The sequence below is a fragment of the Atheta coriaria genome, unplaced genomic scaffold (genome assembly GCF_025399875.1).
Source record: "Atheta coriaria isolate IRGN ID8LTWV9N9 unplaced genomic scaffold, Caltech_Dcor_3.1 hic_scaffold_1_pilon, whole genome shotgun sequence".
NCBI lineage: Eukaryota > Metazoa > Arthropoda > Insecta > Coleoptera > Staphylinidae > Dalotia > Dalotia coriaria.
The window spans coordinates 1988712-2002149 of record NW_027045443.1 but is presented as its reverse complement, the minus strand read 5'-3'; the positions used below and the strand labels follow the sequence as shown (position 1 = coordinate 2002149).

Below are 13438 nucleotides of genomic sequence, written 5' to 3'. Positions count from 1 at the left end.
TGTGATGTTTGCTCGTGAGTTACAGTTCGATCACATCCACGTCGGCGGCACGCCAACACCACGCTAATTGATACGTTTGCGTTTTAGTTCCGGGACAATCCGATATGTAAGAGATTGCCGCCAACTCGAGCCACTGCGATTGGATAGTAACCGAAAATCCGATCGCCCAAGAAACCACACAGCGAAAATTACAGCAAATTATTTCACATCGACACCACGGCACCACGTTGGATCGAAACGCGGTTCGAGGGAATTCGAACACTAGAGAAAAAAAGTATTTCGAACTTAGCTGTTACCGTAAAAAACTGACGTGCAATTACACTAAATTCTAGAAAGCAACGAGTTTCTAACGCTTACAGTAATAATCACACTTGAGAAATGAGAGATTTTTGGAACCGAGCCCACGACTGACAGAGTTCAGTATTTTACGGTAGCGTAGGAATGGCAAAACTTATTCATAATTACAATCATTTATTGCTCGCCGAGTGTGCGCACAAGCTTGACACATATTTATGGTTGTTGCATTTTTTTAATTAATTTTTATTTTACGTTTACTCGTTTGTATTTCATTTGTAATCTCTATCACGAAACGAACCGGAAGCGCAGCTTGCTGCTTTGCAATATTGCTGGGTGACTACTACTTTAGGCAGATGTTCAATTTGAAGATATTTGTGCAATGATAATATATAAAATTATTAACGTTAGGATTGTTGTTGCGATTTTTGTTATGGTCTTTTTTCGACGACGACCCATTCTTTTTTCAATAATGGATGATACAATACAATGAAAGTGTACACAATTTTTTTGACGATTTATGTGAAGTTTGTTCTTAAAATATAAATGCACGTTACTGTTTATTACACATATTAAAACCTATGATATGGGATATGAGAATGCTGCAAATGTAATTTTTAAATAAAGATTAAAAACTATCGGGGGCGTTTGGAGTTTTTTGCTGATTAGAGCATTGCGTCAGGTTTCAATCCACAGAAAACCACTGGTAAGCAAAAAAATTGCAACAGTCGACCCACTTAATCTACATGGGGTGACAGTAATGCGTGAAACTGTCCACAAACAATGCTCTTTTTATTTTGCCCAACTTGGTGTTGTGCTTGCGTCTGTAACAATTTCCAGGTACGTCCAAATCAAACCGCCAAACAAGCACAATTAAATGTATTAATTGCTAGATCAAAAGTAATAATTAATTTAATCGTTACACGTTGGTTTGGTGAGTTGGAGTTCCTACCTTTGGATTAAAAATGATATCGGTCAAAGTGAGTACTTAATAATATTTAATATAATCAAGTTTTTACTTTCAATCATGCGCTATTACTTTTAGATTGCTTGTTTTTGTCTCTTTGTGACTTTGTCAACTTGTCAACGGCCACCTGGATCACCTGAAGGGAGATGGGACCGACTTAATCATGAAATGTCCCAACACCAACCACATCCCCAGCCACAACCTTTAGCGCGTAACTTTGAACATCCTGATTTTGCTCTCGAAGGTCCAGAAGCCCCCGAAGGTCCAAATAGTGCAGAAAATGCCGAAAATGGAATTGCAGGTAATGATGAGTATAACCCGGTTGTTGGTTTTGGTTTACCTGGGGTTCCCATTCTCGGAGCAGCCGCCCTTGATGCAAAACTCAAAGGTGCTGCAGCCGTGGCGGCCGCGGAAGTTAAAGCGCTTGCATTGAAGCATAAAGCAGAGCTTGAAAAGGCCCTGATTGACGCTAAATTAGAACATCAGTTAATGGCATCCAAGATGCGTTTGGCTGGTCATAAGATGTTATTCCACTCTGCTATTCTAGGTGTTGATCGCAGCGCTGGGCCGGAAGATACTCCCGAAGCGATTAAAGCCGATGTTGACCGAGATATGCAAGAAGTAAATGCTGGTGATCGTGGACATCCGCAGGTATTCAGTCGTTTAAATGAGTTGTTTGGGAAACCACCAGTAAAACGCGATGTACCACATGACATGAACTTCCGTGGACCTCATATGAGACGTGATGAAGAATTGTTCCTCTGGAATTTGAATAATTTTGGAAGACAGCAGGAATCACTGAGACAGGAAGTACCTCAAGACGCTCAGAATGCTCCCCGTCCACAACCAACTCCCCCAGAACAATCTGGACATTTCGAACCTGATGAAGAGATTCCAGAAGAAGATCCATTTGAAGATACAGAAGCCCTGATACCGCTTGACGAAATTCACGGCAATAAAGTTCCAGAAGAAGCTGGATTTTCGATTCGCACAGCTGAGAATCCAATATTGACCAGACCGCATCCCAGACATTTTGGACACTTTCATCATAAATCTTTAGGTTTCCATTCATCGCATGATGGGTTCAACGCTGGACCGTATGGATCTAGCGCACCTAGTATGGCAGGACATGGCGTGGGAGGCTTGGTAGGACCATTTGGCAAGTTTGGTCGCCCAACAGAGATCACCATCAACAATCAACAGAATACTTTTACGAACGCCGTACCAACATCAGCGGGTAATGCTAATTATCAGATCTCTCAAAGTACAGGACAAGCAGGGTCCAGTCAATCTCATTCCGCTTCTAACAACGGTCAGCATCATGCACATGGAGGGCATGGGCATGGTTTCAGAGCAGCGGAAGAAGAGCAGAGGAATGATAAGTCTAGGTCCAACGGCCCCAGTTCTCGGATGCAGATGATGAGGAGTAATTTAAGAATGACTTCGCAAACTGTAGTTCCAGTAGAACCCGTCTTAGGCCAAGCGCAAGATATGCACCTGGCCGACCATTTTTTAGGCACGCGAGGCCTGATGCCCGCAGCCTCAGGCTCCACCATGATGATTCAACAATCCAATCAGCAGACCCACTAACTGGAAGTATAATAAACGTTCCTAGTTGGAGATCCAGCCATCATCATCATGCAAAACGATCCATTGACAACAATCAACAAAAGACAATAAAAAACAACATAATCCAAGAAACAAAATATTTAAATAAACTTCAGGACGATACTCTAGACAAAAATTTCTTAGAAATGATGCAACATTCCTATCCAACTCAAACAAAAGATAAATCAAAATCAAGACGTAGACGTGCATTACCATTAATTCGCCTAGCAATGGACCCCAACTCCAAACTCAACATGCCTAAAACTCTGGAAAACATCGGAACAATTGCCCGCAACTCTTTTGAAGATAAACACGCACCCATGTATCACGTACGCAACATGATCGGTTCGGTGAAGAACGCATTTATGTCGGGTCTTCGAGTCGCTCCACACGATTTAATCATTCCCTCTCAGTACAGAATCATCGACACCAAAGAAGAAATGGTGATGAAACCATCGGAAATTGAAGAAATCAAAACACGAGCCGCTGCTGACGCAACTGCTGCAGCAGAATCGCGAGCGGCTAGGGATCGTGAACGGGAACGAAGACGAGAAGCACTAACTCCACCGAAACCCTTTGAAATCGTTCAAACTAAACCACAAAATGATTTTATGACCAGATTAGAATCATTGAAAAGTCTCTTTAAGAATCCTCTTATAACTCCAAAACCAAAAACAATTGATGAGTCAGCTCTTAGAAGAAAAGCTTTTGGTTTGGGGACTGAAGGTGCGCCAATTTTGGGTTCTCGAATGAACACCGACGATAATGAGGTGGATCCCTTTGATTTTTTAAAAACTTTCCAAAAAGTTGGTTCAGTCGTACGTGGCAGTATAAAATCCGGACAGGAAACGATTCAACACATTAGTGAAGCAGCTCACAGTGCCCGGAAAGCTTACAATACAGCTCGTTTTGGGGCACCGAGAGTATTACTACCCTATGCTAGAGCACCGGTTGTCGAAAACGATAATAAGTTAATGTTTATTGCCCCAAGATTTCTAGATATTGATAAAGAAGATCCTACAGTTGGAATGGTGGTACAACCAATGGTTGGAATGGGTGAAATTATGAATGCCTTTGGTGTTGCAAATCCAGAAGCTGCAAAGGTACAGAAGCAAAGAATTATCGTTGAGAAAACACACCATCCCCAACCGGGTAAAGTGCCCATTTTTGAAGCTAGATTTGGAGGTGGAGATGAGCACGTTAATTCCATGGCAGCTCGAGACAACGATAATCAATATTTTATCTACGCTGAAGATATTGATGAAGAAGAAGAACCTCCGATAGTTGAGGATACACTTAAATCATTGCAATCATTGAAAGACATCGTTGGGGCTAAAACAATTACAGAGTTTTTGGAAGATATGAAGAAAGATTTTACATCGTTGCATGTCAGCCGCAAAGTAAACGACATTCAAGACTTAAAAAGTCAAATGACCGACGCCCAAGTAAGTTCACGCATTGCTGAAGAAACTGAGGAAGAAGAACAGGAGTTGAAAAGATTTTTAAATGATTTGTTTGCTGATCAAACTGCAAAAATTGATAGAAATTATGAAGAAGCTAAACTGCAACAACAACAACAATCTAATATTCCTGTAACTCCTCCACAAGACGTACACGTGAAACTACAATTGAAAGAACAATCTCCCTCCAAAAGCGATGAAATATTAGGTTCAAAACTATTCCTACCGCAAAACTTGCTGAAGCCTTTCATGAATCAACCAAACACTGAGCAACTCAATGATTATTTCCGAGAAAATGGCGATGTAGAGGAAATCAAAGATAATCCCAACGAAAATTTTAACAACTTTTTAAGAATGCATGCTTTGGTAGCCGCAATTAATCCGCAGATGTACAAAGAGCTATTTAATCAAACTTTAAAGATCAATCCAAATTCCACTGTGCTGCATCCAGAAGATTTATTTAATAACACAAAACTTGGAACGGCTCGCAATATAGAACAGATGGGTAGAGAACCTGAAAGTGATTTAATTCAAATGAGATCACAGTTTTGTCCTGAACAGAACAAAAATGAAAATTTGGCCAGCCCAGATCAGGCTCATCCAATAACTCCGGAAAACCAACAACCCCAACAGGACGATGAAGAGAAAAAACGAATTAGCATGCATTTTCATAAAAAGTTAACAAAACCATTCATGGGCAAAGTAAAACCCAAGACAGAATATTATTACGATTACGGTTACGATGATAATTATTAATTTGGTTTATAATTTTGTACTTTCATAATATACTTCGCATTTAAACTCATAAATTTTGTAATTAATTTTCCTGTTTTCAGATTTCTGTTGAAGAAAATCAAATATTCTCATGATCTGAACTACAATTTCCCGTAGGTTCAGAAGATATTCTATACCAAAAATACAAGTTGTCCATTTACAAACCCTCTTATTTTCTCGAGTCGAATATTTTATCTTATAGAAAATTTCTCGCATTTCCGTTTCGCTCAATCACTTTTAGTTTTCAAAATAAACGCAACCAAAGATATCTCTTCGCAATACGACAATTTTGTGAGAAAAATATATATTTGAAAAGACACATATTTATGTATGCATTTGCAAACACTACCTAACAAAACATCAAAACAACTGAAGAGGTGTAAAACAAACCTAACACTAAATAAATATAAAAATATAAAGTATAAATATTTCAATTGCACGTATTAATCGTTAGTAAAAAGATCTTCATCCGGCGACCGCAAATAACATCGATCCTGCGTGATAACATTCACAGCAGCAAACAGTGACTTTTCTTGTGCAAGGTGCAGAACCGTCTTTCCCGCTTTGTTCTGTATATGAGCATCAGCCCCCTTGGTCAAGAGTAAATCCAAAATCCGCACATCGTTTTTGCGGCAAGCATAATGCAGTGCGGTATTTCCTTTTCCATCTTTAAGATCAAGTTTACACGATCCACTAAGTAACAGCTCCTTTACCACATGCACCCTTTGATTTATTACTGCAAGATGCAATGGAGTGTAGAGAGCTTGATAGGTCTGCAGGTTACAATTTGCGCTGGCGTCCAAAAGAAGTCGAAGCATCTCACATCGACCAAACTGCGCTGCGACATGCAGTGGTGTGAATCCTTCGGAGTTACATATGTTAACGTTTAATTTTGCTTCCTCCACGCATACTGACTGAATGGGAGCCATAATTCTCACACAACGTGGACAGTCGCATAAAGGATGACATGTTGGCGGTGAGTAGTGAACGCGAATCACGTTATCTTGCGGTATCTCAGTGGGTTTATTGGGATTGTTGATGTGTGGTGACACAGGGATACCAAGGTAAAAACAACTAAGGGGAAGATCGTTGTTTTGTATGGCTTTTAAGAGTTTATCAGTCTTCTTAAACTGTTCGAAGTTCGTCGGGCGGACACCCTGATACCACGAATTTTCAGTGTCGCAAATCAGCTCGTTTATTTCAGGCGTGTGAAATCTAACAGATTCCACGATGCTTTCCAGCCCGTTCGCTTTAATAAACGACAAAATAAGTTTACTAATGTTTTCATTTTGGGCCACGTCCATCGCAGTCTCATTCCGTTTGTTCCGAATGGAAAAATCTATTTTGTACTGTAGGAGCATTTGCACAATCTTAGCGTAGCCCCATTTCGATGCCAAATGCAGGGCTGTTTCACCCCAGTTATTACAAGCGTTTAAATCCAGCGCGTTTTCACGAAGTTGAGAATGACACAGTAATCCTTTGATGCAATTCTCGTGGCCATTGTTGGCGGCCAAGTGCAGTGCAGAGTTACCAGACGCATTCATTGCATTCACGTTTGCACCAACATTAAGCAGCAGCAAAAGTGGATCAATGCGACCATGGCGAGCGGCATGATGAAGCGGATACGATCCCGAATAATCAGCAACATGGCACGGAATACCTTTATGCAATAAAAAATCGACGATTTCCGAGAATCCAAACATACACGCAATATGCAAACAGTTTCGACCTTTATCGTCTGTATACCCGTAACAAGTAAGCGTGTTTAATCTCGTCTCAATTAATATCTGCTCGCATTTGTCGCAGGCGCAGAGTGGATGACATAAATTTGGATTGTGATCGGGATTCTCGCCGCAAAAGTCAAGCGTTTCTTCGGGAAACAAACGTTTTAGGTTTTCTAAGTTACAATTGGCAACCTCGACTATAACACGATTCTGACTAGTGTTTGCATCACTGTACAGCTCCTCGAATAACGATGGGCCGTTTATATAATTTATCGCTGCCTCCAAGGTAGTAACAAGATACGCTGCCTCATCCTGCGTTTCCGTACGACAAAACATGAAGTGTTTGAGAAACGTTAGATTTGCAATCCAATTGTTCACGTTGAGTTTAATGATGAGGAAGGCAAACAGCGCGATCAAATCGTCCGCGTCAACCAAAACCTCCTCGTTGTGTTGGTCAGTCGCATCCGCCAAAATTTGGAATGTGGTTTTCAAGCAATGCATCTTACCTAGTGTTGTACTGTATTGATTTATCTTTTTAAGCGCGCATTTCGCTGAAGTAATGACATCCTGAAAGTCCTGCAGGTCGAGGTGCTTCATTTGTATATCTTGCAAGTTTCGTGTTCGTTTGTTAAGATTACCGTCATCATACGACGTGATCGAAGTGATTGTTGGAAAAAGATATTCTTTTAGTACATGCTGCATGTATGTTTCAGTCGCTAATGTCAAATTGAAGTATAGTAAATCATCGGTCTTGATATTATCTCTGAGAACGTTACATTCTAATGTGACGTCCAAGCAGAAATGGAAGAGATCTCGCATGCGTTCTATGGTATCCTCCAAGGTGGGACTAGTGTCGGCATTATCTGATTCGTACCTAGCGATAGAAGAATGGCAAACTTGCGTGATCTTGTCGAAAACAACCCTGCCATACGTCTCGATCCACAGGAAATCTATGCAGTCTCTTAAATTTATTATCACCTTGATTGGACTGGTTGCAGCGTAATTTCCGCAGATTGGAAAATCAATGCAGTAGACTTTGTACTTCATGCGCTCGTGATAGAATGTCTCATCGAACAAAATCTCAATAGAATTCATGTAATCAACACGATCTTCAACATCCAGCTTTCCGTTTTTTATATTAACAATAATATTGTTTAGAGTTCGGAATCTGTTCGGAATTTCGTCGTTAGGGACTAGAATATGTGAGAGTATGTCGTCAAGCGTGATCGGTTCCATCACCGTGCCCCTTCGAGGAACGCAAATGATCCAGTCATTGTTGGACACATCCTCCAGACTCAAAGGATAATCCAGGAGCCTCTGGTAGAACGCATTCTCTTTCAAGTTTTCGTCATAACGATTCATCTAAATAATAACAGAATGATTTTATATGGTTATGAATTGTCTGGTTTGGCGTGATTGCTTATTACTGTGTGTGTTTAAGATGTTTTTCACATTATTGCGATGACGAAGCGGTGTGGTCACTATCGTGTGCGGCTGGATGTCGAGACGCAATTTGATAACATGCACCCAAAGAAGATAAACACTGGATTCTTACATTGTTTATTTACGTGCACGACCTTGCGGAACATTGAAATGTCAGCCAGTGTAAGCAGCGTTGTCAGATTGAGCGTGAATTTAAAAAAAAAAACATGAAATCAAAACGTAAACAAACATAACAAAACCAAACGCAAGATAAAAAAACACAATAACATTTTAATTCGGAGTAAGAAAGTATGCGGATGTGTGCGTGTATGTATGCTGTAGTTATAAGAAGATGTTGTAAACCAAAGCAATTTGAAATGAATTCAAATATGAATGATAAAGTAATGTGATATGTATAGGAAATATTATACATATCAGTGATAGAAATGTCCAAGCCGGCTGTGAAAACAAAAGCGAAAATAAACAAATGACGTAGCGAATAAAATGAAAAGTAGCCCCGATTGGGGCCTTTAACTGCCTTTCACCCATGCGAAGCATTATTTTTGCGCCAGTATATCAACAACCACACATATGTAATTGGAAATACTCTTTCTCATATGTAAAACAGCGAAGTGCGTGCGGTGTGATCATGTGAAATATTTCGTGTTTGCGTCAATAACAAAAAAATGATAACATGCAGATATTTTTTAATTAAACCTACCGCTACGATTTTCAATTCGGGAAGTGGCACAGGTTCACCATTGTTCACTGGTATCTTCGATTGGCACGATGCAAGCACATATTCAAAATATTCGTCCATGTGAGCACGATTAAATTTCGTGCGTTTCACTCGCGGCGATCACAATTCGAATGATACAGAGCGCTATGCCGACCGCAATGTCACATTGTATCATACAACAGCGCCATTCGAATGCTGCGGAGATTCTACGAACTACAATCTTAATTTTCAAACAAAAACTTTGATAAACAAATATTCAACAATTTTAAATGCATACAAGTATAAAATCTCATTCTGGTGGTCTTTTATACATTAGAAAATACTATGTATATTATATAATGTGCTCACCATCTTCTTCATAATGAAATAATAAATATTTTATTTACAAACTGTAAGAATATTTACAAAATAGACCTATGAACAAAAAAATGTTACCAACGTCTAATGCCGCCAGCAACGCGTGAACTTAGTATTCCAAAACAATCACCTGCATTCCCGCAGGATGATGTTAACAACTTAATCAAAAATCATTACAAATTCCTTAAAAAAATTAACTTAAATTCCGTCTTAATCTATGACTGAGTATAATATCAATTACTTAAGTCTTCGCTCGTGTAGTCTCCTGCCTACAAATCCTACATCCCACCGTAAATATAGCTGCATCTAAACATTCTTCCGTCATTTGTACTCTTACTAATGAGTGTTCATTAATATTGGTATCAGTAGGCGATAAATCACATTTCAGTTAAGTTTGGCACATGAATCATTCAGGACGACAGTTCAAAAACATCTTTATCGCACCAGCGCTGCAAGAGCAAGAGTTCCGTCCTTACAAGTCCTACGAAAGGATTGTGTTGCAGTGACTATAAGGATTTACTCGTCCTTTTTCTTGCGCAGTTTGCCTTCGCGTTGTATCGTCCGACTGACGTTCTCAACACTCTCTGCAACGTCGGGAGAATCCTCCAGGAGATTCGAGAGAGTCATGATGTAGCTGCAGGCGATTCGCAGCACGCTTAATTTGGACAATTTTTGCGAATGCGAATATGCTGGCACGGCGTGTCGCAGTGTGTCGAACGCAGCGCTGATTGTGTGAACTCTTGTGCGCTCCCTGGCGTTTGCTTCAATTCGCCGCTCCCGAGTCATATTTTTATAGTTGCGCTGCTCTTTACGCTGATTATCCTTGGATGTAGCATACGCATCATCCAACATATGATCATCTTCACCTTCCAGGTCCTGTGAAGGCTTGACGGCTTTCTCCTTCTTAATATCCTTAATGGTACTTTTTGAAACTGGCACTTTTAACTTTGGGAACTGGACTCCGGAGGCGCTCAACGCCTCGTCCGTCTCACCGGAGGTTGCGGAGTGTTTGGGATGAATAGGAATCCGGATTGTTTGCGGGGGTGAAATTGGTTGAGGTGGCGCGAGAATACGCGCTTCTTGCGGAGGCGGTGATGGTGGACGAAAATACTGTCTTGGTGGAGGCGCCGACACCTCGGGTGAAGGCATTAGGGACACCGTTGCTGATGGTGAAAGCGATGTGGATGAAGAAGTTGATTTGGGTGGCGATAAACTCCATGGTCGGAAAGGTGCGGTGTCTTCGGCGCGAATGCATGCGCGTTTTTTCAGGGGACCGTCATGGAGGCGGCGCGGCTCAGTCAACTTCCGCTTGGAGCGGAATGCAATCGCCTCAACTTTCACCTCCACCGAATCCTCGCTGCTATCAGTCGGGGAGTGCGGATTGTTATCAATTAAATCCATTGCGATTCCAGCTAAAAATTAATTGATTTAGCTATGGAAATTTAAATAATAAATAAAAATATTGTGATTATTTAAAACATGCATGATTATTTTGTTAATACAAAAGCGTATTTTGAATTTTTTTTATGCATGCAATAATAGTTTGGGAACAAAATGAGAGCAAAACTGACTGTTTATAGTTTGAATTAGTTTTTAAATAATTGTAAATAATTACTTACCTAGAAAAGTGTTTCTGTTATTTCCATTCGTCATAATAATCCACTTCTTCGTTTAGAACTAATCGTGGTTGTTAAAGTCACAGGTGAACGTGTAAGCACACAGCACTGAGGATAAGTGTATCCTGCGCAAAAGTTAGCGAACTCTTCGAAGCGCCCCCGATGCGTGCGGCTCGCGATGCGGATGCGTTCTGCGGCCGTAGTCGACGACTCCTTGAGTCCGAAGCGCGACTGGCAGCGGCGTCCGCCGGCAGCGGGGCAACAATACGCGGCCGCCGTACGGGCGGTCGGTCGCAGTTGTCGCGCCGTCCTGGCCGTGCGAGAGCCGTTCAACTTCTCAGCCGCACGAGGAGGCGAAGCAGGCGCGCGGCAAGTGCTGCGAGCGAGACGGAAGACAATGCGGGCTCTGGTAGCCGACGCGCACACACAGAGGCGGAGAGACGAGTCGGTGGCGCCGAGTCGGACTGGCGCCTGTCTAGTCGCCGCGCCGGACGATGCGACCGCCGCCGCACCCCGCGCCCACCCGACCAGCCCGCCCGTCGTGGTGTGAAGAATGCGGCCAGCGCCGCGGCCGCGCGGCACAGGTGCCATACAATACGCCACCCGCCGACACCACTCCGACACTCCGTGCCATCTCAACGCGCGCGCTCATCTGCATTTCGACAGCGCTCCGACACTTCCCACTGGCGCGCAAGCTGATCCGAAACACGTAAGACGGCTTAACGTGCCTGGGGTGTCCGCCTAAGCCGGGCCCGCTTAACTTTTGTCCGGCAATTGTCATCTCAAGTGCCTCGCCGAGGGGTGCCCTCTGCCAACACAATGCGCTCTCGAGTGGCTCGCACCCAAAGACACAATCGAGGTCCGTGCGGCGCATAAAATGCAAATTGACTTTCGATTCGTATTAATAACCGGCCACTTGAGAATATGCGTAAATACGCCTGCTTATGTCACCGACGGAGTCTAGCTGGAACTGTTCCCCGAACTAGCAAATAATTGTAATTATCGCCGCGTGCACCGCCCGCAACTTTTTCAAGTACCTCGCCACTTCTGCGAAGATTCGCACAAGAAAAGCCATTTCAAGTACCTACTTACTTACTTATCCTAACTAATACCACTCGAATTGAAATTTACGATTCATAAAAATTTCTTCATCGCGAAATCTTTGATTTGCAAAGAAAAATAAATGCTTAGGTACACACATCGGACAACATCTGGCGCATGTTGCGGCGCGTTTGAATTCGTCGTAATTATTTCATACCTCGACTCGCGCGCTGATTTCGTAATATTCAGCGGCGGCGCGACATGTGATTGAGATGCGCCGGCCGCTGGCCGACGACGGTGCGCCACATGGTCGCGTAACAAGTGCGAGCAATAAGGTATAATAATCGCGATAAATCAATGCGCGCGATCCGCGGCACGCCGATGCGATCGATGCATGCGCGAGATGCGATCAGAGTCCGGCCGCGCTACCGCTCGCCGCGCGCTGGTAAATCAGTGACCGTGTCCGTATGGCGCCAGAGTCACGCCATAAATAATACCGCACACACGCGCAGCCTGTGCGGACGCAGCAGCACGCAGGCAGGAATGCCAAACGGACCAAGTGTGCGAGAGTGGAAAACGCTACCAAAACCATTCGTTTCTGGAAGCCGCAGAAACTTCGCCAAACTGCAACAATTCACGGAGAAGGTTTGGAAACGAAACAATTTTCACTCAAATTTATTGATTTTGCGCTGAAAACTTGAAAAAAATCGATGTAAATTCACTCAACAAGTTCACACAAACAAAAAATTATATTTCCGGTTATTTATTTATTTATTTTTTAAGTTGTTGTTGTTTGAAAAGTTTGGTTAGGTATGGTGTACGGTGTGTTGACTTGCGGTACAAGTACCGAACATAGCATTTCCTTGTATTTTCGTTATTTTTGAAAACGTGAAAAACACGCAATTAATTGAACGATAAGCAGCGATTATGAAGGCGCGTTTGGTGCGGGGACAGGTGCTTCCCCAAACCCGACGGTGTCTTCATCAAACCGACAAACAGATCTCTCGGCGGGCGCAGAAAACAAAGAGTCGCGCGCGGCTGTTCGGGTGTTCGATTCACGCACAAAAGTCAGCGGACGAAATTATTGCGGGCATCCACCTGTTATGCGAACACATGCACCACGCGCGCGGCCGGTGGTTGGCGCGCAGGTAGGCATCTCATCGGGCCGCTGGTCGGGCCCGGTGGAAATGTGGAACAATAATCGGTTCGGGCGGGCCGCGGGCGCGCATCGCCGATCGCTTAACGCTTATCTAAATTGTTTCGCTTCCCATCGAATGAATGAAACCGACTCCGGCTGCGCCGCGGAATGAGGAGTGCTACCAGATGTTTCTGCGCGAGTTGCAAGTGCCTTGCATCCCAGAAGCAAGGTGCATATATTTATACACGCGGGCGCGCACATGGCGAAGAGAAGATGCGCGCAATTGTTGCCGGCGCGC

General features: G+C 42.9%; 3 protein-coding genes across 4 annotated transcripts; 1 reads left to right on the top strand and 2 right to left on the bottom strand.

Moving 5' to 3' along the window:
• The first annotated feature begins 962 nt into the window (after positions 1-962).
• On the top strand, positions 963-5100 carry LOC135792680 (uncharacterized). Its single transcript, XM_065303358.1, is given in 3 exon segments — positions 963-1274; positions 1340-2849; positions 2852-5100. Coding segments are annotated over 3 exon segments (3759 nt in total). The 5' UTR covers positions 963-1259; the 3' UTR covers positions 5086-5100.
• Positions 5101-5390: 290 nt separating this feature from the next.
• LOC135792555 (ankyrin repeat domain-containing protein 27-like) lies at positions 5391-9114 on the bottom strand. 2 transcript variants are annotated; one of them, XM_065303226.1, is made up of 3 exons: positions 8971-9114; positions 8255-8404; positions 5391-8189 (listed from the first exon to the last, which is right to left on the bottom strand). In XM_065303226.1, exon 3 carries the CDS (start codon positions 8187-8189, stop codon positions 5547-5549), a length of 2643 nt encoding a protein of 880 aa, XP_065159298.1. In that variant the 5' UTR covers positions 8255-8404; positions 8971-9114; the 3' UTR covers positions 5391-5546. The 2 variants fall into 2 exon arrangements, with proteins under 2 accessions (XP_065159298.1, XP_065159291.1); XM_065303219.1 differs by lacking the exon at positions 8255-8404.
• Positions 9115-9340: 226 nt separating this feature from the next.
• Positions 9341-12372, bottom strand: LOC135792666 (transcription factor ATOH8-like). The gene is made up of 2 exons (XM_065303331.1): positions 10965-12372; positions 9341-10757 (listed from the first exon to the last, which is right to left on the bottom strand). The coding sequence occupies exons 1-2, from the start codon at positions 10996-10998 to the stop codon at positions 9862-9864; spliced, it is 930 nt and encodes a 309-aa protein (XP_065159403.1). The 5' UTR covers positions 10999-12372; the 3' UTR covers positions 9341-9861.
• Between the last annotated feature and the right edge of the window lie 1066 nt (positions 12373-13438).

Bases quoted from the DNA above. Each gene is read 5' to 3' on its own strand.
- LOC135792555 (XM_065303219.1), bottom strand. From the start codon at position 9,069: ATGGACGAATATTTTGAATATGTGCTTGCATCGTGCCAATCGAAGATA. The intron at 8,190-8,970 runs GTAGGTTTAATT...GTTATTATTTAG, and splicing joins CCGAATTGAAAATCGTAGCG to ATGAATCGTTATGACGAAAA.
- LOC135792666 (XM_065303331.1), bottom strand. From the start codon at position 10,998: ATGACGAATGGAAATAACAGAAACACTTTTCTAG. The intron at 10,758-10,964 runs GTAAGTAATTAT...ATTAATTTTTAG, and splicing joins TAACAGAAACACTTTTCTAG to CTGGAATCGCAATGGATTTA.